The following is a 27498-nucleotide window of genomic DNA, read 5'->3' as shown; positions in this document are numbered from 1 at the left end:
ACATCTGTCATGCTCTTCAGGCGCAGATCTTTATGTGACCAACTTCGGTTGAGTGTTATGAAATACATTTATTTCATCTATTGTTAATATCAATCCATTTTATAAATTGGAATATTGATTATCAGTGCTTTCTCTTGTTTGAAACCCGTCATGCAGATGTATTTCAATTCCATTTTTTGTTGTTAACAATGAGACCCACAGCTTGAGACATCAACTGATCATCCACTGAGCTACTGAGTGTAAGTTGATGTTAATTTATTTAATGAGCATGAAGTTATTCATTAAAACGGGGAGATAGAAATACTAAAAGTAACTTCACACCCGTTGAACAAGTTAGTGTTTACGCAGACTGAGTAGCTCGATGGACGGTTTGTTGGCGTTTCAGTGACGTGTACTGGGTTCGAGTCTCAGTGTGAAAATCAACAATGAGATGATCATCTAAACATTTGACGAGTGCGAAGCGATCAAACAATGTTTGTTTTACATTTCATTGGTAATTATAATTGCTACTTTACCAAAGGTTTTGACCAAATGGCAATACCGAAGCAATCCATGTAGGATGATGCATGTACATCAACAGAGACTGATCAATCACATTATTTAACATCGACCACGGAAAATTACGCACTGCTACTAATATCTTTCTATATAGAAATTAGTCATCCAATTAGTACTAATCTCTAAAATGAACAAGAATTCTTTATTTTAAATTCAACACAGTTATTGTTCAAACTTGTTCTGATCAGACAAAATAGATTCTTATGAAAAATAATATATTAGAATGGAATGTTTTAGAATTAAATTAGTAAACGAAAGTTATAATCACAAGTTAGAATATGAAATGAGACTTTGTGAACAAGAGCTAATAAGAAAGTATGCTTCTTTCAATAATCTATTCGTAAATTATTTTCTAATCGGTGAAGTAATGTCGTTTTTCTATTGAGAAGAAAGTTCATATAGAAAGAATATGATATTTGAGATTGAAACGTGATCCACTTTGTGTGTTTGAGCAGAATAGTGATTTTGTTTTTAATTAAACTTTGATTATTCTATTTCTTGATCGAATTTTTATATGTGATATTAAAAGTTCCCGTTCAGCACTGGTAACGAACGCTGCCATAGCTGCATTGTAATTAGCAATATTCAATTGATTAGGTGCTATGCCTAATTCTTCAATACAATATTTAGCTTCTTGTAAATCCCATCTTTCTGTCAGTGTTGGATCATCGGTATTAATGGAGAAGTTGAGTTTATCCGCAATGAAACGATGTACAGGGTGATTGTTTGGATTTCGACCATCAACGGAACCAGTTACAAAACTTGACGATGGACACACCTAAATCATAAAGAAATACTTTACTTCAAATAAGAACGATTGATTTAATGAAGGATTGTCTTTTTGGCGAATTCATTTGTCAAAACCGTACAATCGGAAGTATACAGTTATTTTCCAAAGTGATAATAATTGCAATCATAGTGATAATAAAATTCTACTAAACATGATAACAGTGAAGTAGAATAGACAAAGGGATACCAAAATTATTGTTAGTTTACTGAATAAAAATTACGTTTTCATGACTTTGTTTATTTTACCTGATTGTTATCCTGTCTAAGAGAATTCTATTATCATTATTATTGTAATTATTATAATTTCGGAAAGTAGGTACAGATTTCTGATTGTACAGCTTTTGAAATGAATTCCCGGAAAGGAGAACTCTTCGCTGCACTTATCTCTTCAATTTATTTCTGAAGGGGTACATCCGTCTCCTTAAAAATAATTTACTTTTGGTATTACTAATAATTACCATTATTGTTATTAATTTATGCGAGTTTACGAGAACGTTTATATAACTACGAGACGATCTCAGATTTATATCAGCTAAAATGAAGTAATCCATGATCCCTTAATTAAATGATAAGGGACTTTCAAGCTCAGCAAAACAACATACTATTGAGTGGTAATCAAACGAAAACTAACTCCAAACCTGCAAGAAGGATTTCAAGTTAGACGGTTTTTTCCTTTAGTTGATAGTTTATAGTTTTAACGAGGAATAAAATCCTCGATAACTCTTAACTCATATTACATGTTGAATTTTCCCGTTCTCGGATTGAGTACTTTTTCTTTTAATTTGCCATTTTGTCATAAGTCCTCAAGATCATCGTTGCTACTGTACAAAGAGGACTATTACATCACATTATTGATTTCTTTTGGGAATATCAGAGCTTTTATGAAAGTTCGGTCTTCTCTTCATGCTAATAATGAGTGGGTCATAAACATTGAATTGACTTTATATATTGTCGTCCGATCTATCTGGTTTCCTAAGATCACATTTCGTATTAGGAGGTTCTCTCAATCATTCGTAACTTGAAATAATCAAAATAATTCCCAAACTATAGCAAACATTAACTATTATCTATGAAACACTCAGATAAGTTTAGTATGCTTTGGGATCAATTCAATAATCTGTTGACCTGATTTTATTTTGGGCGAATCAACAAGTCTTTATTTAACATTAATAACAATAATTCTGAAAAGATTATTAGTTGTTAATTTTGTTGAGATTGGTTAGAAAAAAAGTTGGTTTTCGTATGGAAATGATAGAAAGTGAGAAAGTATTTAAAACCAAAGTGTATTGAGCAGTTTTTTCATCCTAGTATGGAATTCCTGAGAAATGAGAAATTGTGAACCATTGGAGTCAAACTATATAGAGAGTGAATAATTTACATACTAACGTCTCTGGTTGATATAACGTAATATTGATAAATGACTAAAGTTGGAAATCATAATCATTGTATTAGGGGATAAGTAGTTTGAGGATGATGCACTTGCCACGAGGCCTAAAATTCTTTGTATTCAGTCTCAGAAAAGATTGTCTTCATCAAACTATTTAAAAGTCTGGGATTAGGACAAAAGAACTGCCTAGTTCTCTTTCCGTTTTTCAATAACATTCTAACTTAAATTAATCTATGATAAAAGCGATATCGAAGTTGAATTAATCTTCACAAATAACTAAATGATTTTATGAGAAAGTGCAAGCAGTACTCGTTATCTTGATATTTCTATTGACGACTGTAGTTTTATTTATTACACAAACAACAATTGTTGTGCTAACGAATCGGAAAATAGGTCACTTAAAAACCGAATATTTAAAGAAAACTCATTGAGATAAACAGATCTTTTGATGATGTGAAATTCCAATCAAAATCTATCAATCTCAAAATACGCTACAAAACAATAATCAGTGAACATTTTATAAGCAGTATAATCTATCCATTAACATGATGTGCTACAATTGATGTGAAAATAAATGTTAGTTAGGAGCTGTGGAGATCGTTGCATTTCATTAGAATCACGAACCGATCTGAGTTGGACAACCACTGAAAACCTGAAAGCAATGGACACGGACCACGTCGTTCGGGCTCGAGCTCGAATGCTTGGGTTTGATTCCCGTATGCGATGTGGTGGATGTGTACTGCTGAGGATTCCAACACTAGGACAAAACGGCTTTCCAGTGCTCCTAGGTTTTCAGTGGTTATCCAACTTAGATCGGTTCATGACTCCAATGAAAAAATATTTTTTTTCCTCTTTGGAAAAAAGGCATAAAATGTGTCGCGTGTTGTTGTTTATTCTTACTTCAAAGTGTACACCGGTTTCAAGTAGAGACTTATATGCATTTTCATCATCTAAGATGTGATATCCATGGCCAATACGTTCAGCATATAAATTATTCACTGCCTCATAGACACTACTTGCTGGACTGTTTTCACCAACATGTACAGTACGATGAATATTAGCTTTTTTAGCATTTTCAAATGTTTGAACAATTTCTTCAGGGACGCGTTGAAGTTTCAAGACTGAATCATCACCTATGATACAACAAACAATTGATAATAATAAATATGAATTATTATAACCAAAATTCTATCTTAATTATTTTGATTGGAGCAACAGTGGAGATTTGAGTAGAATAATATGGATTCGTGTGATTACGTTAAGTCCTCGTTAATTAATTCTGTAAGTAAAATAGAATATTTTAAGGTTAGAATTATGCATACACGTTATATCATATTAACCTACAGGTGAAGTCCGTTAGAAGTGATTATTTCTTTTATCGTGTTGGTGAAGATTCCAATCAAGTTATTGAGATTTGAAATAAATGTTACAAATAAATGCAATATGCAAGATAATATTCTATAACATTGAATATCCAATTATGTAATCTATTGAATTTTCAGCTCTATGACCTTCAGTTCACATTACAATATTCTAGAATCTTATATTTATATGTAACATTTATTTCAAATCTCAATAACTTGGTTGGAATCTTCACTCTAACACGATAAAAGAAAAGTTCACTTCTAACGAATTTCACCTGTAGCTAAGTATGATACAACTTGTATGCATATTTTTAACCTTAATATATTCTAATTTGCTTGTAGAATTAATTAACAAGGACTTAACATAATCACACAAATCTATATTATTCTGCTGAAATATTCATTGTTGTTCTCGTTTTAAAAGAGAATTATTTACAAATGTTTAAAAGAGGAAAGTAATACTTTAACTATATATACATATTTCAGTTTAAACGAGTTGGATCCATATGATAGACTAAATTACTTACTTACTTACACCTGTTACTCCTCGTGAAGGAGCATAGGTCGCTCACCAGCATTCTCCATCCAACCCTGTCCTGGGCAATTCTTTCCAGCTCCTTCCAGTTGTAATTCATCCTTTTCATATCTGCTTCTATTATCCGACGTAATGTGTTCTTTGGCCTTCCTCTTTTCCGCTTTCCTTCAGGATTCCAAGTTAGAGCTTGCCTCGTGATGCAGTTTGACGATTTGCGTAATGTATGTCCTATCCATTTCCATCGTCTTTTCCTAATTTCCTCTTCAGCCGAAAGTTGGTTTGTTCTCTCCCACAGAAGGCTATTGCTGACGGTATCCGGCCAATGGATGTTGAGTATCTTGCGTAGACAGCTATTTATAAATACTTGTACTTTCTTGATTGTGGTTGTTGTAGTTCTCCAAGTTTCAGCTCCATACAGTAGAATTGCCTTGACGTTCGTATTGAAGATTCTCACTTTTATATTGGTTGAAAGTTGTTTTAAATTCCATATGTTCTTCAATTGTAGGAATGCGGCCCTCGCTTTGCCAATCCTCGCCTTTACGTCTGCATCTGAACCTCCATGTCTATCGACGATGCTTCCCAGATATGTGAAGGATTCTACATCTTCCAGAGTTTCGCCATCAAGGGTGATTGGATTGCTGTTCTCCGCTTTGAATTTGAGGACCTTGGTTTTCCCCTTTGTGTATACTGAGGCCTACCGATGCAGAGACTGCTGCTACACTGGCTGTCTTCATCTGCATCTGTTCGTGTGTACGTGATAGGAGGGCTAGGTCATCTGCGAAGTCCAAATCGTCTAATTGGTTCTGAGCTGTCCATTGTATTCCGTGTTTTCCTTCAGATGTCGAGGTCTTCATAATCCAGTCGACCGCCAGAAGAAAGAGGAAGGGAGAGAGTAAACAGCCTTGTCTGACTCCGGTCCTTACTTGGAATGCATCTGTCAGCTGTCCTCCATGCACTACTTTGCACTGTAGTCCGTCGTATGAGTTCCGGATAATATTGACAATCTTCTCAGGAACTCCGTAGTGTCGAAGAAGTTTCCATAATGTCCTCCTATCTACACTGTCGAATGCCTTTTCATAATCAATGAAGTTGGTGTATAGTGACGAGTTCCACTCAACTGATTGTTCGACGATGATCCGTAGTGTTGCAATTTGGTCTGTGCACGACCGATCCTTTCGGAATCCAGCTTGTTGATCTCGAAGTTGGGCGTCTACTGCATCCTTCATCCGGTTCAGCAACACTCTGTTGAAGACTTTCCCTGGTATTGACAGTAGTGTAATGCCTCTGTAGTTTTCACATTTGCTCAGATCTCCTTTCTTTGGAATCTTGATGAGGTGTCCTTCTTTCCAGTCCATCGGCACTTGTTCCTCCTCCCAAATCTTTTTGAATAGAGGGTAAAGCATGCTTGTGGTTACTTTGACGTCTGATTTCAGTGCTTCAGCTGGTATGTTGTCGGGTCCTGCTGCTTTCCCGTTCTTGATTTGTCTGACGGCCACTCTAATTTCTTCCGTCGTTGGTGGGTTGACATCTATAGGAAGATCTGTGTGTGCTACTTCGATGTTCGGTGGATTCATTGGAGCCGGCCTATTCAGGAGTTCCTCGAAGTATTCTACCCATCTGTTTCGCTGTTGTTGAATTTCAGTGATTGGCTTGCCTTCTTTGTCTTTGACCGGCCTCTCTGGTTTACTGTATTTCCCTGATAGTTTCTTCGTTGTATCGTAGAGCTGTTTCATATTTCCTTCTCTAGAAGCTTTTTCTGCCGTCGTTGCTAATTCTTCCACGTATTTCTTCCTGTCGGCTCTAATGCTCCTCTTCACTTGCTTGTTTGCTTCTATGTATTCAGCTTGTGCTTGGATTGTTTCTGCTCGTGTTCGGCTGTTGTTAATTGCTGCCTTCTTGTTCTTCCTTTCTTTGATCTTGTCCAGTGTTTCTATAGAGATCCATTCCTTATGCTGGTGTTTCTTTAGGCCCAGAACCTCTTGACACGTTGAAGTCAATGTTTCTTTGATGCCTTTCCAGTTGTCCTCCATGGTAGTTTCTTCTTCCTTCAGTAGATCTTGAAAGGCTTGGAATCTGTTGTTGAGAGCTATCTTGAATTCATTGAGTTTGTCAGTATCTCGAAGGAAGGCTGTATTGAACCTTTGTAGTGCTGTTTGTCCACTTGTCCAGTTCTTTTTAGCTTCAGTTTTAAATTGGCTACAACTAGGTGGTGATCTGAAGCTACGTCAGCTCCTCTCCTGGTTCTCACATCTTCCATTGTCCTTCGGAATTTTTTGTTGATGCAAATATGGTCTATCTGGTTCTCTGTAGTGTGGTCCGGTGAGATCCATGTAGCCTTGTGTATACGTTTGTGTGGAAATATTGTGCCTCCTATGACTAATTTGTTGAATGCACACAAATTTGCAAATCTTTCTCCATTTTCGTTCCTCTCTCCCAGTCCATGTCGTCCCATAATATCTTCATATCCAGTGTTGTCTATTCCGACTTTGGCATTTAGATCTCCCATCAGAATGGTGAGGTCCTTTCTTGAGCATTTCTCTATGATTGACTGCAGCCGCTCGTAGAATTGATCTTTAATGTCGTCGTTGCTACCATTGGTGGGTGCATAACATTGGATAATATTCATTAAGATTCCCTCCTTCTTTGTTTTGAATGATGCTTTGATGATTCTGGATCCGTGGGATTCCCATCCTACAAGTGCATTTCGTGCTACTTTGGACAGCATAAGAGCGACTCCCTGAGTGTGTGGAGCATTTTCCTCTTCGTGACCGGAGTATAGCAGCATCTCTCCCGTAGCTAGCCTTTTCTGTCCAGCTTGAGTCCAGTGGGTTTCGCTGATTCCCAGTACTGCCAAGTTGTATCTCCTCATTCCCGTTGCAAGTTGACTGGTCTTCCCGGTTTCCCACATTGTTCTAACGTTCCATGTACCTATAAAAATTTTTGCTCTAGTTGTTAGAAGGGGCATCGGCCTCGTGGCTTCCGAAGGAATTCGGCTTTCACCATGAAGCGTCATAATTCTTCTAAGTGAAGACCTTCTAACTCTCAGGGCAGAGTTAAAATGGTTTGAATTATTTTTTCTGGTAAGCGTTTTTTTAGCGAGTTAGTTTTCTACGGGATGGGGACGCTAACCCCATGCCCAACCCTCCTCCTTTACCCGGGCTTGGGACCGGCAGTAACTCTAGAAGAGCTACAGGCGGAGTAGACTAAATAGTTTACTTGATATTCGAGTTTTGTCTTTCTAACTAAATAAACGATAAATGAAATGCTTCTTTAAGTCAGAGTAGATGGTACTTGTTTTTTTAAGAATTTATCAGATTCACAAGACGAAGTACTCCTGCTATGCATTTTATTCACACAATTTTACTTCGTTATGTTCGTCACCCCTCATGGAGGAGCATAAGCCACTCCTCAGTATTCTTTATCCGACTATGTCCCGGGAAATCCTTTCCAGTTGTTTCCAGTTACGATTGATTCTTTTCATGTCTGCTTGCAATTCCCAAAGCAGTGTGTTTTTTGGTCTCCCTCTTTTTCGTTCCCATTCAGAATTCCAAGTTAGCACTTGCCTCGCGATGCAGTCTGATACATTCCGCAGCGTACGTCCTATTCACTTTCATCGTTTTTCCCTAGTTTCCTCTTCAGCTGGAAGTTGGTTTGTTCACATGATTTAGTTTATCATTATTATAACTTGACAGTTCACAACGAAGCATTCTAACCTTTATTAAATGACCTAACTTACAAATGACACTATTTCGAAGTATTTATGTCGTGACGGATACCATAGTTCATCATTTTTAACATATAACATTGTCAAATCCATTAATGAATACTTTATTTTGGCCTTTGCAAAATATTACAATAATTATGTATGATGAAGTTATTGAAAACGATTTATCGCTCATATATTCTTTTTTTTAATGTTCTATGGGAAATTTATTTATAAAAGTTTTAATTTAGTCTATTTTAATTATTTAAATAATTGAAGTTTTGTTTGAGTTATTCATGTCAACAAACAAATGAAATACGTTTTGAACTTGTGTGATATAGATGTGATTCTTACAAGTAGATTGCATTGACGCATGAAACTGAACTTTGTTTACCTATACAACGTTGGTTATACTTTGAAGTTGATAGCTGTTAGATTTTAAATATTCTATTGTAACTTGATTAATTAGAACTTGAATGTATAGTGCAAGATGAAAATTGATTTCCGAATGAGTTATTACGCTTTGAACTGCTAGGTTCCTTATGAGTCAATATTCAATTTAAGGAACTTATGAAGTTCTGATAGTTTTTCAAGTACTAGGTTGCTTGGTGACAATGCTTAATTGAGTATCATTTGTAAAGTGTTAAGTAATTAAGCTAAATCAATTGACGGAACAGTTGATCCATAACCATTGCTACTAATGATTTCTGATTCTATCTATCTGGGAATATACACAAAAATCTGAAATAGTTCCTTAGGAAAATGGACAAAAATTTATCACCTTTTTATTAAAATGTATCACCAACATCATACAATAATGGTTTACGACTTGTTTGAACTCATTCTTGTGATGCAAGATGAACCAATGGTATTTCATTCTGTTGAGTAATTAAGAACATCAATAATCCATTCAATGACATGCTATAGGTTTTCGGTGTGTCCCACCAATAATCGTCGAAAAGTACATGTATTGATCTCGTTATTCTCTGCAAACAGTTTTAGTTTATTCGAAATCAAACAGAGAGCAAGGTAATTAAAGTTCACTTAGTTCAATAATAGTTTATAACGCAATGTGTTGAAGGATCTTTGTGGGCATTCAGGATCGTATTATTACTTTGATGATAACCTGAATATTGACTAGTCGTGTATCATTTGATGGTACTCTTCATACAAAGCTACTTTTTGTAGGATATACTGAGATTTAATCGATGTTGATAGTATAAAATTGCACGTAACCAAACTATATGAGGACAACAGTTTACTGATAATATTTAATAAATGAACAAAAAAGTCTGGATAAAATATACTCTCTGTAAGTATTCATTTCATATGAGTTGTACAACAGTACTTTGTAATTAATTTAAACATCTAAACTCAAGCTCTAAACGTAGTCCGTAAGCTGTCTGAAATGCTTATATATTGTTAACTCACTTTTAGAAAATAGGACAAACCACTAGTGTTTTTAACCATCGTTTTGATCAATAGAAGATTGTTTACAATTTATGACAGATAAATGGAGTGTTTTTGAAAGGTAGAAAAACTAATTACTTATAGGTTTTGAAAACCCATCTGTTAATATGATTTATTAAGTAGTTGAATTTGAATGTTTTTGATAATAATATTTATCAATTAAAAGAACAGCATATTGGTGAACTTCAGTTGATCATGATTTGCATTATAGGTGAATATTGTTGAGAAGTTCTAGAATACCATTTGATAGCTGACGAGTTTCTAATAGCTTTAATCAAATCCGCCATTAGGAAGTATTAATTAATCAGTCATAGGAAAAGTAGAGACCGGGAAATACATGATCGGTTCATGTTACCACAGCAAACTAATTTACTGAGATCAAATTATCAAGACAAATGCCAGAGTAGTGGAACTATTAATAGTATTAGTGGTCATAGGAAAAATTAGGCATAGACAATATGATTGGAGAAAGAATGAATTCGCAAAATGAAAAGTTCAAGATAATTTCAAAATTCTAGATCTAAGGAAAGACAAAGAGTAAATTCATCAGCGCGATTGTAACCGATTACGGATAATGTCACCCACGATTTTCAACCATCGATTACTATCACCTCAAGGACCTCAACCTGGCATTCTGCACCTACCAACACATCTTTGTTTAACAGTTAATTACTTTACGGCTCGATGCCAGCTCTTAAATCAGGTGCCATTGGATTTTTTCCAACATATTTCTACATCAGCAAACATCCCGCACTGAGCTAGGCAGTGGTTAGGAAAATATGATATATATCCTAACCACTTCAGTCGACGAAGATTTACTCCCCTATAAAATTGACTTACCATCAATGCCTAGTATCTTGGGGCTAACCTCAGCACTGCTCAGCCAGTCGTCCTATTTACAGTTAAATATTTAAAGATTAAAAAATACCAAACATATAACAACAAAATAAGAGCAAACTCACTAACCTGCAATATCGATTGCAACAACTCCATGTGGTTGATAATTTTTGGCTAAGTCTAATGTTTCTTTAGCTGTCTCAGGCATATGTCTCATAATTGATAAAATAGAACGAACTTCTATCCCGTGCTTTTTGCTGGCTCTGTTAAGTGCATCCAAAATTGTTTTTAATACCTCCTCTGCGCTACATTTAGAATCAGTTAATAGAAATGGACAATATCGTGTTTCCACATAACATAAACCACCGCGTTTTACACAATCTTCAACAAACTCTTCACAAATACGCGCCAAAACCTCCTAATTAAACAAAGTTGGTGTGGATAGAAAGGAGTAGATGGAAAAATAGAAAAGAAAAACTAATTAGCATTATTAAACATTTAAACAGCGTGAATTAATAACAAAATAATGATATATTTGCGATATCCCAATGAGTAGAAATTTGACGTTTTTTGACTCATTTCTTTAGATCGAATAAATAAAATTTGATTTTGCACTGTCTCCTTTTCGATATTCAGGACAGTGACTGATAAGTTTCTAGTGGTACATGTGCATCCTGAACACACGTCTTGAATCAACACTTTAGTTACGCGTCCAAAGTATATTTCGATTGTAGCTACCAATGGAATACAAAAAACATCTTTCGTTCTGCATGATACTCGTCGACTACATGTATTTGCATCATGTGGTCGATGTTCGCTTTAAGGACTAAATTCAATACCAATCGCTTTGAACACAAATAAGTTATTAACTGAGTTATTGAGTTCAGATAAATAATAATTTATTGAATGGGTACGAAACTACTTATATGAATTTATATCTTCCCATTACAAGCAAATAATCATACGAAAGGTTTATAAAGTATGAGAAATATTAAGTTGTCAAAGTTATCTTATTACTCAACAAATGTTGAGTAAACGATAGGAAACCCTGAACCTGAGTATTGTGTTATTTAGCACTCGTCAGTAGTGTACTTGTGATCGTGGGGAAACTAGTGTTCACTAAAGGATTTAAACCTAGTTTCATAGTCTAAGGAGTTCCCACCAAGATATTCAGGCTCCAACCGTCTAGGATCTCAAAGTAGTGCACATTTTAAGTTACTTAGATTTGCGGAAGCATTACAAGTTGATCCACAGAATAAAATCAGAAATTTAAGCGTCAGACAAACATGAAATTAGTCAATATTAAGTGATCAATCAACAGTAAATATAAAAAAGGCCGGTTTTTAGCGGTGCTACAAAAAAGACCTTATATGTTGTGACTTTATGTCCGGCTTTTATCACGTGATCTATCCACCAATCAAAATACGACTTATACAATCTTAGCACTGTGCCAAACCAATGACGTTCGACCGGTATGGGCGGTCTAGCGTCCTTATTGGTTCTATGTCCGCCTCCTAGCCCGTCCACTTGAGTCCAGAACACCAAATACCAGCTTTCACTATGCGAACTGAATCATTTATTTCAGACATACTGGGTTTATATATCAACCAAACAGACCGCAACGCAACATAAAATAGGAAATAACATTTGTACACAATAAAGCCAAAAAGTGGCTGTGAACGTGGGAGGCAGTAGTTAATAAACTGAACAGTAAATCGTACAATAATAAATTATAGGTCAAAATAAAGCTTATAATAAGAGGAATACAAATATATATAATCTAATTATTGAATAGTTATACCATAAGAATGTATAGATAATATTAGTCAATTAATATGTCTCAGAAGTTACCCGTGATGTAATCTTCGCTTGGATATAACATCATATATATATATATATATATATATATATACATCAACTTCAATCGACAAACCTGATAGAGTAAATGGCTATGAACGTGCAGGTATTTAGTCTAGTGAATCATATTTTCTATTTCGGTCATTCGTGATTTCATTCCCATTTCTTTTTAGTCTGGTCTCTATAGGATTAATAACCAATACCAATATAATTTACAAAAAATCACTTTGGATATTAATCCGTGGAACAATTTCTTTAGAATCATTGGAAAATCAGTGTTATAAATGCAATTTTTTGAATGATGTTATAGTCAGGGTTTCATCAATAAAATTTACATTGATTAACATTTACGTTTTTATTTAAGTCAATTATAAGAATACTGAAACATTTGAAGAAATTCTTGTCTATTAAAATGTTTTGAAATGATGCCTAATAAAACTAGCTTTTTATGCTAAATATGAACAGAATAATAGAAAATTGTATATATTGTTTCCTTATCACGGTATTACTAATAATGTGACTTATAAATAACTATGTTTTAACAAATTGTTGATCTGAAATATAATTTAGATTTACTCCTCGTCAAACTTATGACAAAATACATAAAACACAGCACCGTATAAATATATTTGTTTTCAACTCATTAAAACATAATATTGTTGCTACCAAAAGTAGTTTGACTGTTAGTGTGAGGACTATCAAGTCTGAAGTATCCAGAACTAATTGTTTGGATGTTAAGTGGTTCCAGATATCCGGCAAGAGAATGATCCTAGACGTTTTACTACTTCACACTCTTCATTAATGCGAACTTGCAGTCTTGAGGGAACTGAATATTTCTATGGAGTCGGAATGTGCGTTATCCGGATTTACAGTGTGAGATGTTACAATTGAGCTGTTTGATCTATTCAGTGGTAAAGTCTCGGATTGTAAAGCTGGGTGACGTCGGTTCAAATCACATAGGAAGTATCAGTCTCCTCAAGAATGTAAGAAGGCCTTGCTAACGAGTGCTGAATGGTAGAAATCAATGTTTATGGGTTTTGCCGAGTGCCTCGAACCACTTAACATTTCGACATAGTGCATGGATCGATGTTATGCAACTTGGACTAACGGCTTTATCACAAACTGGTCAGCCAATTCGATCAACATTAAAAGAACGACACGGATATGAGATTGGGTACTACAGTGTGGTAAGTTAATCGTAAACCAGTTGCTTATTTTACGAACTAACGAGTAGAGAAACAAAAGTGGTAAAAGATTTTCATAAAATACATTTAATATCAATAAATTTTAACGCGGCATTAGAGTTGCATGTTTTGTTTTCACACTAATTAAAATAACTATAACAAACTAGTGCATTCACAATTTTAAAGTAGTCTCAGAAAATATGCATTCATTTCTTGAATTACAGAAAATTTATTTTCAGGGAACGAATGTACCTATTTAGTCTCATTTTTCTGCAAATTTACAATCATTTAAAAATTAAATCATGGTAAAATGTTTTAATTGAAAGTAATATACAACATGAGTATTTCTCTGACATTATTTAATTATTGCTATTCATATTATCAAGGCTTCAAAAACTAACATATGCACATCCGCAAATGAATGAACTCTCCATCAACCACGTGAGGATTTCATATTACACAGACACCATTTTCTTATTATCTGATACTGAGCACTACTAGCAACAGATGGTTTGATCTTGTTCATAGATTATGTAGTGTCAGTTACTATGTTAAGCCCACATACCTTATTCTAGCTTTCGGACATTCCATTCTATTCATTCTACTTGAGTCATATGTTGACCTTGTTAATTATTCGCTTGTCAGTCTTGATTGTTTTTATATGAGCGTATATGTGTGTACACATCATATCCCATGACTCATTGCATGTCTGTATCTTATTTTTGTCTGCCTATAAATATTGATTAACACCTGACTAAAAATGAGTTGGCTTACTAGCTATCTCCACTCTGCGTCGCTTCTCTTCCTTCTATTCCATTCACCTCATATACATAATATATGTATTCAAAATCCCATTCTCGTTATTTGACTTATTTAATTCCGTTATTGACTAACGTGATTAAAGTCGACGATGATATACGAAAATAAGCGATAGCAAACATTCGTACGATCTAATTGGAGTCAGATCCACGGGCCACTAAAATTACACGTAAGAAACTTAGACTCAGACAACGATCATTATAAGTGTAAACGACGTATTATATTAGCGTACGTTTTAGTTTTGTTATTGTTGTGATCATTCATTGTTCAGACCCAACTTGATAAACACAAAAAGGCATATAAACCGAGAGTGAATAAGACAGATCGCTAATAGGACATAAAAAATAAGTTAAAATAGTGTTAAACTTAACATACAATTCAGGTGTTTTATTCATGCTACTGGTCACAAAAATCTCTATACTTTATTCACAACCCTGTTTGTGATATACCATTTTTAACCTTCAATGTTGTTCTCTGTTACTAGACTATTATTGGTTCTACCTTTGTAGATCTCTAAAGTTTATATTTATTATATATATTATCTAACCTCATTAGCTAATGGCACTCAAAACGTTTGAATCACACAAAAATGCATACTATTTTTTTACTAATACCGTACTTTATATTGAGCAAACAGTCACGTTTTTTTAAGTACTATGGTTATCCGTTTAGCCGTACGAAATATTACGAACAGTATTTATGGCAAAATAGCCATTCAGCAGACAATGAGAATGTGGTTAGTTATGAGGAAAATATGATACTTTTTCTTACCAGGAAGCATTTACAAATTGACTTGAAAAGAAGCAGTTGACATCTATGGTATGCAGCTATTACGTAGTGTAGCAAAGTATAAATATCACAAATAAACTCCAAATATTTACAAATTAAAGTGGTTTTCGTGACAGGAGGGTACATACAACTTGAAACTAAGTTATGATGTGGGTTGTTTTTGGTTAGCCCTTAAAAATGAGTTTTATAATTAAGTTTTATCTCAAATTACAAGTAGGACTGAGCAACCAAGAAATGGTCCCTCATTTGACTCAAGTTTTATTGCTAGTTTGCAACGCCGGTTATGAATGAAACAATTTACTTCTATCCGGTTTTCACGTTTCCGGTAATATCACTTCATACTTGGATTTAATGGTGTCTATAAAGATGGCAACACCGAACATTTCGTGTTTCGTTTTACTCAGGATTAATGAAATCTTTCATGGCTCAAAAATGTTCATTGTTGGCGTTATAATGCACTCAAAGGGCACTGTATAGTTCTCCACGATATTTTTTAATCATTGGTAATAGCTTAAATAAACCGTTTCCGATTTGTTTATATCATATTTAACCTCGTTTTGTATAGGTCTGAGACACTTGAATGATGTATACTTTATATTTTGGTCATTTTTACTAAATAAATAAACAGGATTCTTGATTTAACGATACATTGTGGCAGCTAGATGGATCTACCAGTCTTTATTGTGTTAAATACAACATTTCCTAAACTCCCCCTGACTGTGATATATACTGCTCTTCGTTCTAACACCATATACTAAGGTAATTAACTTCCATATCCATTCTATTTATTTCTGCCTTGCATGGATTATAAAACTACTTTACTTATATCTGATACCAGTCAGTTATTTGATATCGAGCCTATGAATTATATGGATTGGTTAGAGCTGTTACACCAAGCCACCACAGAGAGACGCCAGAGTATAATGCATAATGACAGTATTAGTAGGAACACAAACGATTAGGTATGGAAGAAAATATGAATTTGCGGAAAAGAAAAGGTTTTCGATACATTCTGTGAGTTGGAATATTGAATGACCTACTTCAGCTCAGACTAAAAAAAATCATAACTAGTGGGACGCAATTTTTTTCTTAATCATAAGTAATTTAATTTTACTAACCTTTTTACCGGCAACTAATGGTATGATTATCTCGAAAGCTTTCAGAAAATCTTTCAGGCTGTGGGGCTTTCTAGGCATTAGCTTTCCCTTAAGTTCTTCTAAATTTTGAAACGAGACTTTGGATTTTTGGTCATTCGATATCTCAAATAATGTTTCTGGCCTAATAGCACCATCTAGATGAACATGCAAGTCTACTCCATATGAATCCAAAGGGAGTCGCATTTAAAAACTGTGCAAATTTCAACTCTCGGCAGATTTTGGCCTAGTGTAAAGACACTTAGTGTGCAGGATGAGCGTGCAATACAGGGTATGCGAGAATCTATAAGAAAAAGAAAAAAAAAGTAAGCAGATGACTCAGTAAGTACACAATATGAGCTAGCATTTATTAGTGAAAGCAATCAAAAATAAAGATACAACACGGGAATGACATCGAAGCAATTTAACGGTGGAAAACCTCACCTGACAAAGTAGAACAACCAGTGAGCGAAAAATGGTGCGAACAAATATGTGTTAGAAATAACACTTAGGTTTCCGATACATAAAAACAAAAATGGCCTTGACTGGGTTCATACACAGACTTACATTTTCATGTTGGGCTGTCACATTTATCTTGTAGCATTGAACATACCATGAGAAAGAGGACTGAGAAGAAACATAGATCGTTACTTTATAATAATAAAGCACCTAAGGATAAGTAATTTATGACTAGGGCGATTCTGAGCACGCTGGTCAAGATTCCCGTCAATCCCAGTAGGGTTTTAATTTCCTGTTTGTATCTCAGTGCTGAAGACCTCGCAATTTAAATAAGTACCTGAACCTCTTGGTTTTTCTAAAAAATATTTAGTAAAATTTATTCCTGCCTATCAAATAATTTAAACAGTTATGGACTGAACAGAAAACGTTTTCGTTTAGCAAACTCCTGTTTTCAACTGTATTAGAATTCTCAAGATAGGTACCTGAGTGCATAAAATAAACAGAAATGAAATAAGTATTGGTAAAGCAATATGATATACTCTTCATGGCCTGTAAGCGCAAATAATTTTTCTCCTAAAGGATTTTAGGTTGGTTGCTTGTACCATTAACTTCAGAGTATTCCATTTAAGTAGTATGTTGGAGTTAAACTAAAACTAGTAATCCGGAGGACGTTAATAGACGTTACGGGTACTTGAAATCATAAAAGGTTGCGTCGAGTTACCTTTACTCTGAAGGGAGATTTAAAGGATTTCGGAATTTTTCGTAAGGTGTGAATTTAATTCCACAAACTAATATCGTGGCTTGCTCCAGAGTACTTTACCCGTTCTAGAGTGGTGTGGAAATATGTTTTCAGACTCTAAGCGTGTTCGAGCAAAACTGTTAAGAATAAGATTCACAACTTTTCAGTCAAACTGACTAAAAATAACCTCAAAAATTGTCAGTGCTAAGTTTATTTCGAAAGAGACTTTGTCACTGTTGGAATAGCATTCTGCATGATGGATGACCAGAATGCCTACATATTTCGCAACTAGTGTCATTTTCAGAGAAGAATTAACTGATTTGTTCGGACCACGTTCCAAGTAGTAGGTCCATTATTGACCGAATAGTATCAAAGTCGGGTCGGATTTTCCTAAAGTGTTGGTTCATCGTACTGGTTCCAAACTTCTCTCCAAGGTCTAACATCATCGGCAAAAAGTGGTATCTCAGTGCAAGGTCATTTATGTCAATAAAAAGAGTAGAGTTCCTAGTGGTGAATCCCAGGAAACTCCAACAGGATTTTTTTGCTAGGGTACGTATGAAGAATACTCATATATAAGTTAAACTAATCCTTCAGCACTAACTGGGTCTCTATCTGCTTAAGTTTATGGATGGCACACATATAACTGACATTATTAAAGGCTTTCGAGAAACCAAGTTATATAACATTCAACTTATCCTCTCGATCTTGGATGCCAGCCCATCGGCACATGTCAGTAAGTAGATTCATAATCCAGGAGTGGTTCTTTTTAGAGTTATTTTCGTGCTTGTAGGTAACCCTCGTGCTTTAGGAATTGTCTGGAAGATAATTCTTCACAGAAATGGAGAACAAAACCCATATTCCTATCGTCCAACGTAACTCCGAAAACCAACATAATTCGTCTCAATTTAGGTTACTATGATGGATTTCGGTGTTTTTTCGGGATTACTGTTATCTTTGTTTTAAAGTGCGTTTACACTGTCTCATAATTATTACTGAACACAATTTAAAATTATTGCCAATAATGAATAGGGACATTCTCAAGTACAGTTGATATACTGATGAGATATAATATGTCTGTGTTGTAACGTTGTACCATTTATTACTGTCATTATTGCCGTCAATTCATTACTGTTCATTACAAATATATTGTCTTATTCATGTGCTATTTGTTAGTTATAAACATGTCTTTCGAAAAAGCTACGTCTAGTCTTTTATTTACATCATTTCTGATATCCCTTAATCTTTCTATCATGTGCAAATGGGAAAGGATTCCCTCCTAGTTAAGAAGCCACCCGAAAAAGCTGCTAGGGTACAGGAAAGTAGAGAGTAACCTATGTTACTAACTGTGACTCCACCGACTCCCGCTGAGTGTACAACGGGTTTTCTCATTCTGGTAGAGATTCTGGTATAGATAATAACGCAAAAGTAGCCAACAAGATATACGAAGGGACAGAGTAAACTAGTCCCAAATTGCATAACACGACAGTAGGTGATGGGGCCGATATGTTACTAAATGAGGTAAGCATTTTATGCCACAGGTTGGCAAAGTTGATGCAGAAAGACAGGCTACAATGGTGGTCACAGAGTAGTTCGCACTTCAGGAGCCTATTGCTTCCAGGAGACACTAAGCTCCTTCGGTATATTAGTATCATCAACCTTATGGCAGAACAGAGCTTGAAACTGTAGGTTACATTTAGATTGAAAATAACATCATGTAAACGATCCCGCCGCTGGTCATGAAGACTGAGTCAACTGACGTAACTCCTAGAGAATGTCGTTTGTTTCACATGCATGATGAAGTGACAAGCACACAATCCCTTGTAGATACCGGAGCCGAAATCATGCTTTATTGAGATGACAAAAGGCATAATGTTGGTACCTCACTAATTACAGAGTGGCGAAGAAGTCTGATATAAAAACGTCAAATCGTTCCTCTAATAACTTGTTATGGTAGATGTATCCATGCCCTTCATAGATATTGTTTTTCTAAATAACTTCAATTCATAAGTTAATCCTCAAAGAAAACAACTCATGAACAGAAATAGCACCACTACATTCAAAATGTGTGATCATTGATATTACGAATTTAGTGGTGGCTAGAAGGCAGTGTGATCCATATGAATCACTGTGAACAGTTTGCTCAGCAGCTGACGATACTCTAGGGTAGCCCGGATCTCAGACATACTGATCAATATCACAAAGCAATAAAAAGACCAAAAGTTTGGACTTGAAAATGCTAAAAGTAACAAATAGGGATTGCGAGTGTTAATGAGCTAGGGATTGAAAAGTTATATGGCAGCCTTTGGTCGCCGCCGTTGGACATAGCCTCGGAAAAGCGATTATTGAACTCTCAACAAGCAAATTATGGCCGAAAGTTATCAGACACCACACATTCACAATGTTAGTCATGATATCGAAGGTTGACCTTGTCGAGGCTTGTCACAACTTCCTCATCACGCTAGAAGATATGCCTAAAACGGCGGTAGCAACCCCATCCGGGTTATATGAATTTTTGTTCAGGCACTTCGGATAGACCGGTGCAGCACGGACGTTTCGGCGATTCATTCACACTATGTTTGATAGAAGTTGTAGTGGGATTGGTGAGCCCGACTAAAGAAACGCAACCTGTTACTGTTAATCATCCTGTGAAGACTTATTTTCATCCAGCATTCTATTAGCCCTCTGATTAATGCTCACATGTATTGTCGTAATATTATATCGATTATTACTCATAACATACTAACTCAGTCGATACCAATAACCGGTTATCTATATCAAATAGCTTTGATGGTTCATTAACAAGCTTTAATAGCATTTACATGCTTCTGCGGAATAAACTTGTTTTAACATCAAGCTCTATCAAATATGATCTATAAATAACCTAAATATGCATTGACTAACAATGTGAGTAAGGACTAAATATTTATCTTGATCTAATTCTTAGTATTTCTTCACTTAATACATTCTGTTTTAAACTGTGCACTATCGTACAATACGTTTTCTTCCTACCACTGCCTGCCTAATTTCTTATTTTCGAGTTCCATTGTCAAGCAACAAGGTGACACTACTCCAAAAACACACGGTGAGTTTAAGCTATACATTTTCTTCAATCATAAAGTCATTTCAGATGGCTCGTTCAATGACAACCACAAAACTATCTGGGTTCATCCAACTGTTGTGATTCGAGCGACTGACAAAAAAGTCAACAGCACCAAGCACTCTGGAATTAATTGCCATACTGTGTGTTTTATTCTGGATGCTTTTGGATCATTACTACTCGTCACGAACAGCGTTATAGATTTCGTCTACTGAATAATCTAATCATCGAAAATATTCTAGGCGAGTTTTATGTTTTCCCTTCCCTGGTTAACTTACTATGTTCTTAGCACTTCTTAACTTACATAGATTTTCTTTATTAGTCTGATTGTGTGTACGAGTCACTCTCAAGACTTTTTGTTAGAAATATTTAAAACTTTTATACTACCACATACTATTAAGAAAGCGTGTTAAATAAAAACATTTCTCATTTGTAGTTGCCTATGCTACACATTAATACATATCACTAGGTTTGTAGTGGCATTGGACAATAGCCACACAATCCACAAAGCTGTGAACACGAGACTACTCAGAAAATAGATATTCAATATTTAACTCGGGGAAATACCTAACAATGGAGAAGGCGCGGAGAATGAATTGAATGGACTGGAGTTGATCGAGTGGCATGGCTCGACCATGCAGGCGTGGTCTCTGCTGAGTGTTACCTTATATCTTCTATTCATATTAAATATATTGTTCTTTCTCTAGCCTAACCTTGTTCTACATCATGTATTGGTAATTGATACGATACAGTGAGTTGGTGTAGTCGATGGTGTGACTTCCACGTAAGATCTTATAGATTAGGCAGTTATATCATGACAAATCTACAATTTCAGGATCAGGTCTATTATTAGAGCAGTACTAATATAATAGTAGACCATAATTCTACAGGTTAGCGACAGCAGCTTATGGAAGGTTAATAACTCATAGTATTACTAACTGAAATTCCATGATCATCTGACCTTCAAAAATTTTTTCAATTTGGCCATGTTTATCATTTTTACTTTGTCGTATACCTGAACAACCTGCATGTTAACCTGGCCCGTAGATGCGTTGCATTATCTCTCCATGTAGGTACTGTCATACTACATTAGTATAATAACTGAACTCTCTGGCTAAACAAAGATTTAAAATTAAAACTCCGAAACCTACTACTAAAATTAACACTAGACGAATATTTTTCAGTTGAAATTTATAATACAATTGGGCAGCTCAGATTCTTTAACGCTACAAACTTCTGCTATTTCAGAAGCACATAGAACAACAACACCTACTTTCAAACGGCTACTCCTCAGTCAACACTATAGCTAGTTAAACATAATTGTTTCAGGATACCGTCACAAAGCATTGTCATGACTTGACAATCACGTAATATGATTGGTAAAATTGAGGAAATTATTAGCAAAATCGGTTAACAACTTGACTTATAATTATCCATAGTGTTGTTTTTCTTTTATCTCCATTTACTACAGTTGATTACAGTATGTTTCTCTATCGGTTGCTCATTCAGTAAATATTTCAAAACCTTGTCAGTCTAATTGATGGTTTAGCGACACAATCATGCATGCAAATGATCAGTATAAGCAGTCGAGCAAATTTCCTGCAAACTGAAAACATCAATGTCGAATTTACCCCAACACTGACTAAGGTTCAAGCCATTACCCTAGACATGAGTTGGGAGTGTACTCCCCTTGGTTACAACTTATGTACTCCCTGATAATCACATGAGCATCACTCACGGTTAATCATCTTGTAAAAACGTATTTGGCCGAGTACACCTTACAGCACCACATCACTTAGTAATGTGACACAGGCTTAACTGATTTCAGTAACTTATAACCACTATATCTCAATTAAATCGTATTCCGCCTTATGATAAACTGCATACTTGCAACTAACTTGTATGCCCAATCAGCCGTCAGGTATAAATATGTATAAATAGTCTATTGCGACGCAGAACATTGAATCTATAGCATATCTCTTACGAATACACTCATGTTTAACGATTTCTTCCTAGCTATCTGTCCAAAATTCACATAATTGTCACTTTCCACGTACTTAAATTTTTTTATAACCATTCATATGTATTAGTAGTATTACTAAGTTCTGTCACGACCAAGTAAAAATGAGGTTGAGAAAGTCTCCCCGTAACTAAATAAACAGTATCAATCTAACAGGAACACCAGTTGGAATTCTTTTCCACGGTTATACTTTTGTTCCTTCTGTTAGCCCACTAGTATAGATGCAATTGAAAGTCAATTCATATGGACAACTTACCGGCATAATCGTTATTTTATTTCACAATTTATTCCAGAATTAGTGCCAATATTAACATTTCTACAATGTTGATTGTTTTTAATGTATTTCAACACAAAATATGAACTACCTATAAGTTAATCTATTAACACGCATCTTACGGTGACTGATTAAAATATCTCTACACGGAATCATTTTATTCTTATTATCTCATTTTTTAGCCAAAGTTTTTATTTTAAGCGTGTTAAGCATCAAACCAGACATTTTGAAATTGTTACATGTATTTCCCGACCAGATGCTGCCGCCTTTTTGGTTTATCTTTCATCTTATCAATACCCGGAGGATTCTTACTTGGTAACCCCCGGCGCGCGACAATCCCATCCAATTCAGTATCAAACCAACATTAAGTTGATTCTGATGGGAGAGTAGTGTAGTGGCATTGGACCATAACCACACAATCCTCTAAAGCTGAACACGAGACTACTCGGAAAATAGATATTCAATATTTAACGCGGAGAAATACCTAACGATGGCGAAAGTGGGAACAAGGAATTGAATTAATCGGAGTTAATCGAATGGCATGACTCGGCCTTGCAGGCATGGTCCCTGGTGAGTGTTATATTTTATTCATATTAAATATAATAATATATATTTCTGCATGCGCATGTACACGCCATTTTTACAGGCATGATCTATAAATTACAACATTTGTTGGTTCACAAAATGCTTCGCAACTTATTAAGTTTATAGTTGTTATAAAGTATACCCGTAGAGCGCTTGCTGTAAACTGTGACCTTGAGGGGACGCGTGTGTCAAGTTTGTTCCAGACGTCAGAAGTTTCATAGCTTTGCCCTCAGAGCAAATTTCTGAAGAAGAAAAAGAGAAACAGCGGAGCAGCAAGGCACTTGGATGTGAACTCCAAACGTTGCTTAACATTGTGTAGTAGAACGGACAGAGGTAATAATAAATTAGAATAAATCCATATTATCTCTTGTTAGAGTGGAATGAAGTCAGAGGCTCCATATTAGAGAATGTAGTAATAAAGAACAATGAGTTGTGTCGTTTAACGAGTTGTAGTAAGCTCACATGAAGGAAAAGAAGTCAAGGCTGGTACAAGGAAAGCGGTTTATTAGAAAAGTGTGTATATAGAGGGCGAAGTGTTAAGAATACTAATGACTATATCTTTTGTTGTATAACTTTTTTTCCTTTTTTTGTTTACCCGATGCCAGCCACACAATCCTAGTGTAAAAGTCCGAGTTAGTATGTCATAGGTTGTCTTAGTAGAATAGCTAATCCAGCATAATATTGGAAACGTGAGTCTGAGTGGTGAGCGTAGAAAAACAATCTATATCACAGATTGATTGACTTATTCTCAATCATAAAGAGCCTGATACATACAAAATATTCTGCCCCCACAAACACGGGTGGATTGAATTTATCGCCCTCACCATCAATGCTTGCTGTTCAGTAACTCTATTCTAGCCTAAGCTTATTCTACATCATGTATTGGTGATTGTTACGATACGATGAGTTGGTGTAGACGATGGTATAACTTTTACGTAAGATCTTATGGATTAGGCAGTTATATCATGACAATTCTACAATTTTAGGATTAAGTCTATTATTAGCTCAGTACTACTATCATAGTAGACCATAATTCTACAAAGTTGCTGCTATCCGTTACCAGAATCACAGAAGAAACCGCGACGATTTCCGGATCTACTTAGTTATTATAGACGATTTATCTCAAACTGTGGGATAACATTGCAACCATTAATGGAATCCTTGCGAGGACATGCCCGAATATTCCAAATATCTACAAGGACTATGTAATCACTCGAAAATGACTAATTAGAGCTAGACGAAAAGACGATGCCGGTTTCACGAAAAAGCAAAATGCAATTAGCCATCATGTCTGTTTCATCGAACAGGGAAGTAGGAGCGGTTCAGAAACGCCACATGGAAACCACGTTCGTTTTCCTCAAAGTGATCGAATCTAGCTGTGATGAGGCACAGTACGTTCGAAAGAAAAGTGCTACAGATTTACCTGACAGTAAAGCACTTCCGATATATGGTAGAAGGTACAGTTTTGCTGTCTATATAGGTCATAAACCTTTAGTAAAAACATTAAACGCCAAGTGGGGTTGTAATACGCCAAGGAAAATTCGACAGTTAAAATTTATTTCCCAGTTTATTCAAGGCAATGTTAACGAAGTAGCAGATTCTTGACATAGAGTAACGAAAAGTGCATTAATGTCAGCTGAAGTCGGCTACCACAGTATGGCGATTCTGCACTGGATGGATATTGAATTAAGGAGACCAAGATCTGATAACACAACTTCTTTGGCATTCGTAGAAGTTCTGTTAGCCTGTGCAAAAGTAACGTGTGAGATATCTATGGGCCGACAGAATTATGGTGAAAGGTTTTCTAAATTAAGTAGAATATATCGTAACCATGAATAAAAGTCACGATCAAGTTTATGAGAGAGTATTTGGCACGGCCAAGCATGAATCGGGATGTTCTTAATTCGATACTGGCCTGCATGTAATGTCACTTCAATTTCCGTCGTCAAATTAGCTCTGTAGTGGGTGCCTCCGTCACCCCGACACTAAATTCGAGCGTACATACATCGAAAATTTGGGAGCTCCTCCAATTTCGTATGGTTTGCAACATATGTTTACTTGCCTCCGTAGATTCACGCGAAGACGTGTAACGGTGCCAGTGAAGGACAGCTTGTAGAACTGTGGCATAGGTCGGTATAAGTGCACTTATCCACGCTAATAGAATAATAGACCCAATCCCAAAATTGTAGGCTTGCCGTGATGTTACTACAGAGTCTACAAGATCTTGTGTGGAAATCACACCATTTTCTATGCTAATACTCCTACAGTGATATGATGTTTCGCACTTCTGGAGGACGTTTGGGCTGAGGATAGCTTAATATATTTGATACAAAAAGGAGGAAGTTACAAAGACTGACCACGTTTGCATGAGAGAGCCATACCATACAGATAAAGTGCTCTCGTGTCCACTATTTCTGAGCTTCTCTACGTGTTAAATGTTCAATTTAAATCTTTCCAGTCATCGTATGTTATGCTTCAAGGATCATATGATCGGGAACCAAAACCACCACAGGATATCTAAATTGGCTATTGGGAGCAAGAATGTAGCTTCATGCTAGGTCGTGGGGTGGTTCGATGGCATTGTCTAACCACATCCTTCATGAGGGGCAACGTCAATGACAATATCATTTGTTCAAAAAACATTTTATTCCAGAGAATTATTTGTGATTACACTTTCGGGCGAAGGTCTTTGACACAAACTTGCAATGAAAATTGTGGTTCGTTGCATTCAGAATCTAACATGGCCTTCCCTTAATTTAATCCCAGATCCTGGATGTTAATTAGTTTCTATATCTCTTGAAACGAAATTTTGGAGTGGAGTATTTTAGTTTCCAGTGGTAAGGATGGTTGGTAGTTGGTCTGTGTTAAACTTTGTAGTTTGTCTTTCAGTGGTAATCCAGACTCACTTTAAAGGTGTTTACTGATAGGAATGATATCACTTGTTCGGATAGAACGTTCCTTTTATTTACCACCAGACGGGAACAATGGGATCCCACTCTTGGTTTACTCGGTTGTGGGTTTTGAACCTTTTTTTTGTGACTTCAGAGGTAATGTGTCCTAGAGGGAGCCAAAAGTTAAGACATTAACACCTAGATAATCCAAGATTTGGAATGACAACACGAGGTCACTTCGTGTTGTTTGATAACACAAGGGAAAAACATTCGAGCGTTTTCACCACCCATCTTATGACAGTTCAAAGAGAGCTTTCACTAACGTGGTTTCCACACGTAGAAGATACTCGAAAGTGTCGATTTGATAAACTTCCAGCGATAAAACCACTGTCATTTTAAATGGACCATTGACTCCTTGGCGAGGTGATGCATAACCCGCTCTTCAGAACGAGTCCTTTGGCACCTTATGGATTTTCCTGTCGATCTATGAAAGATGACGTAATAGCTCACATGAAGTTAGCCATGGGATGGTATTCTTCGGATGTAGCTTTCCTCTTCAGTCGACCCATTTAAGCTGAGACAGTATAACCTCAGATTTCATTAACGCTATCCAGCCAGATATTAAGACGGAGCGAGAAAGGTGTGTACTATGTATTGTGCTCGAATCCTAGGGTACAATACGATGTGACCACTGCTTCCTGGTAGGGTTAGGAACTGAATATCCGCTATTTTGCCATAAAAGTGAGTGGGGAAAGGGTTCAACAGTGAGGATTCATGTTCTAAGGCAAAATGTGTCAGTTTTGTGACACACTGCCAAAGTTTGTGTCGAACCAAAAATATAAATATCGAAATGGCAACTGTATTACTGAATCATTGTATGTTGAGTTAATTAAGAATATACGAAACATAAATACGTAAGTGAAATTGGCTAGTTAGTCTTTAACTGTTAGATTCGGCTCATTTAATTAACTACTAAATCCACTATTTGTAGATGTTTGAACTACCTGC

The 27498-nt window shown here is 35.7% G+C and overlaps 1 protein-coding gene across 1 annotated transcript; it reads right to left on the bottom strand.

Moving 5' to 3' along the window:
* Positions 1-398: 398 nt before the first annotated feature.
* MS3_00005386 (uncharacterized protein) lies at positions 399-16944 on the bottom strand. Its single transcript, XM_035730571.2, has 5 exons — positions 16870-16944; positions 16411-16729; positions 10773-11061; positions 3635-3867; positions 399-1336 (listed from the first exon to the last, which is right to left on the bottom strand). Exons 2-5 carry the CDS (start codon positions 16630-16632, stop codon positions 1034-1036), a joined length of 1047 nt encoding a protein of 348 aa, XP_035588075.2. The 5' UTR covers positions 16633-16729; positions 16870-16944; the 3' UTR covers positions 399-1033.
* Positions 16945-27498: the final 10554 nt, after the last annotated feature.

The sequence above is a fragment of the Schistosoma haematobium genome, chromosome 1, assembly GCF_000699445.3.
Source record: "Schistosoma haematobium chromosome 1, whole genome shotgun sequence".
In the NCBI taxonomy this organism is placed as follows: domain Eukaryota; kingdom Metazoa; phylum Platyhelminthes; class Trematoda; order Strigeidida; family Schistosomatidae; genus Schistosoma; species Schistosoma haematobium.
The sequence above is the reverse complement of the archived record's forward strand: the minus strand, read 5'-3'. Positions and strand labels throughout refer to the sequence as shown.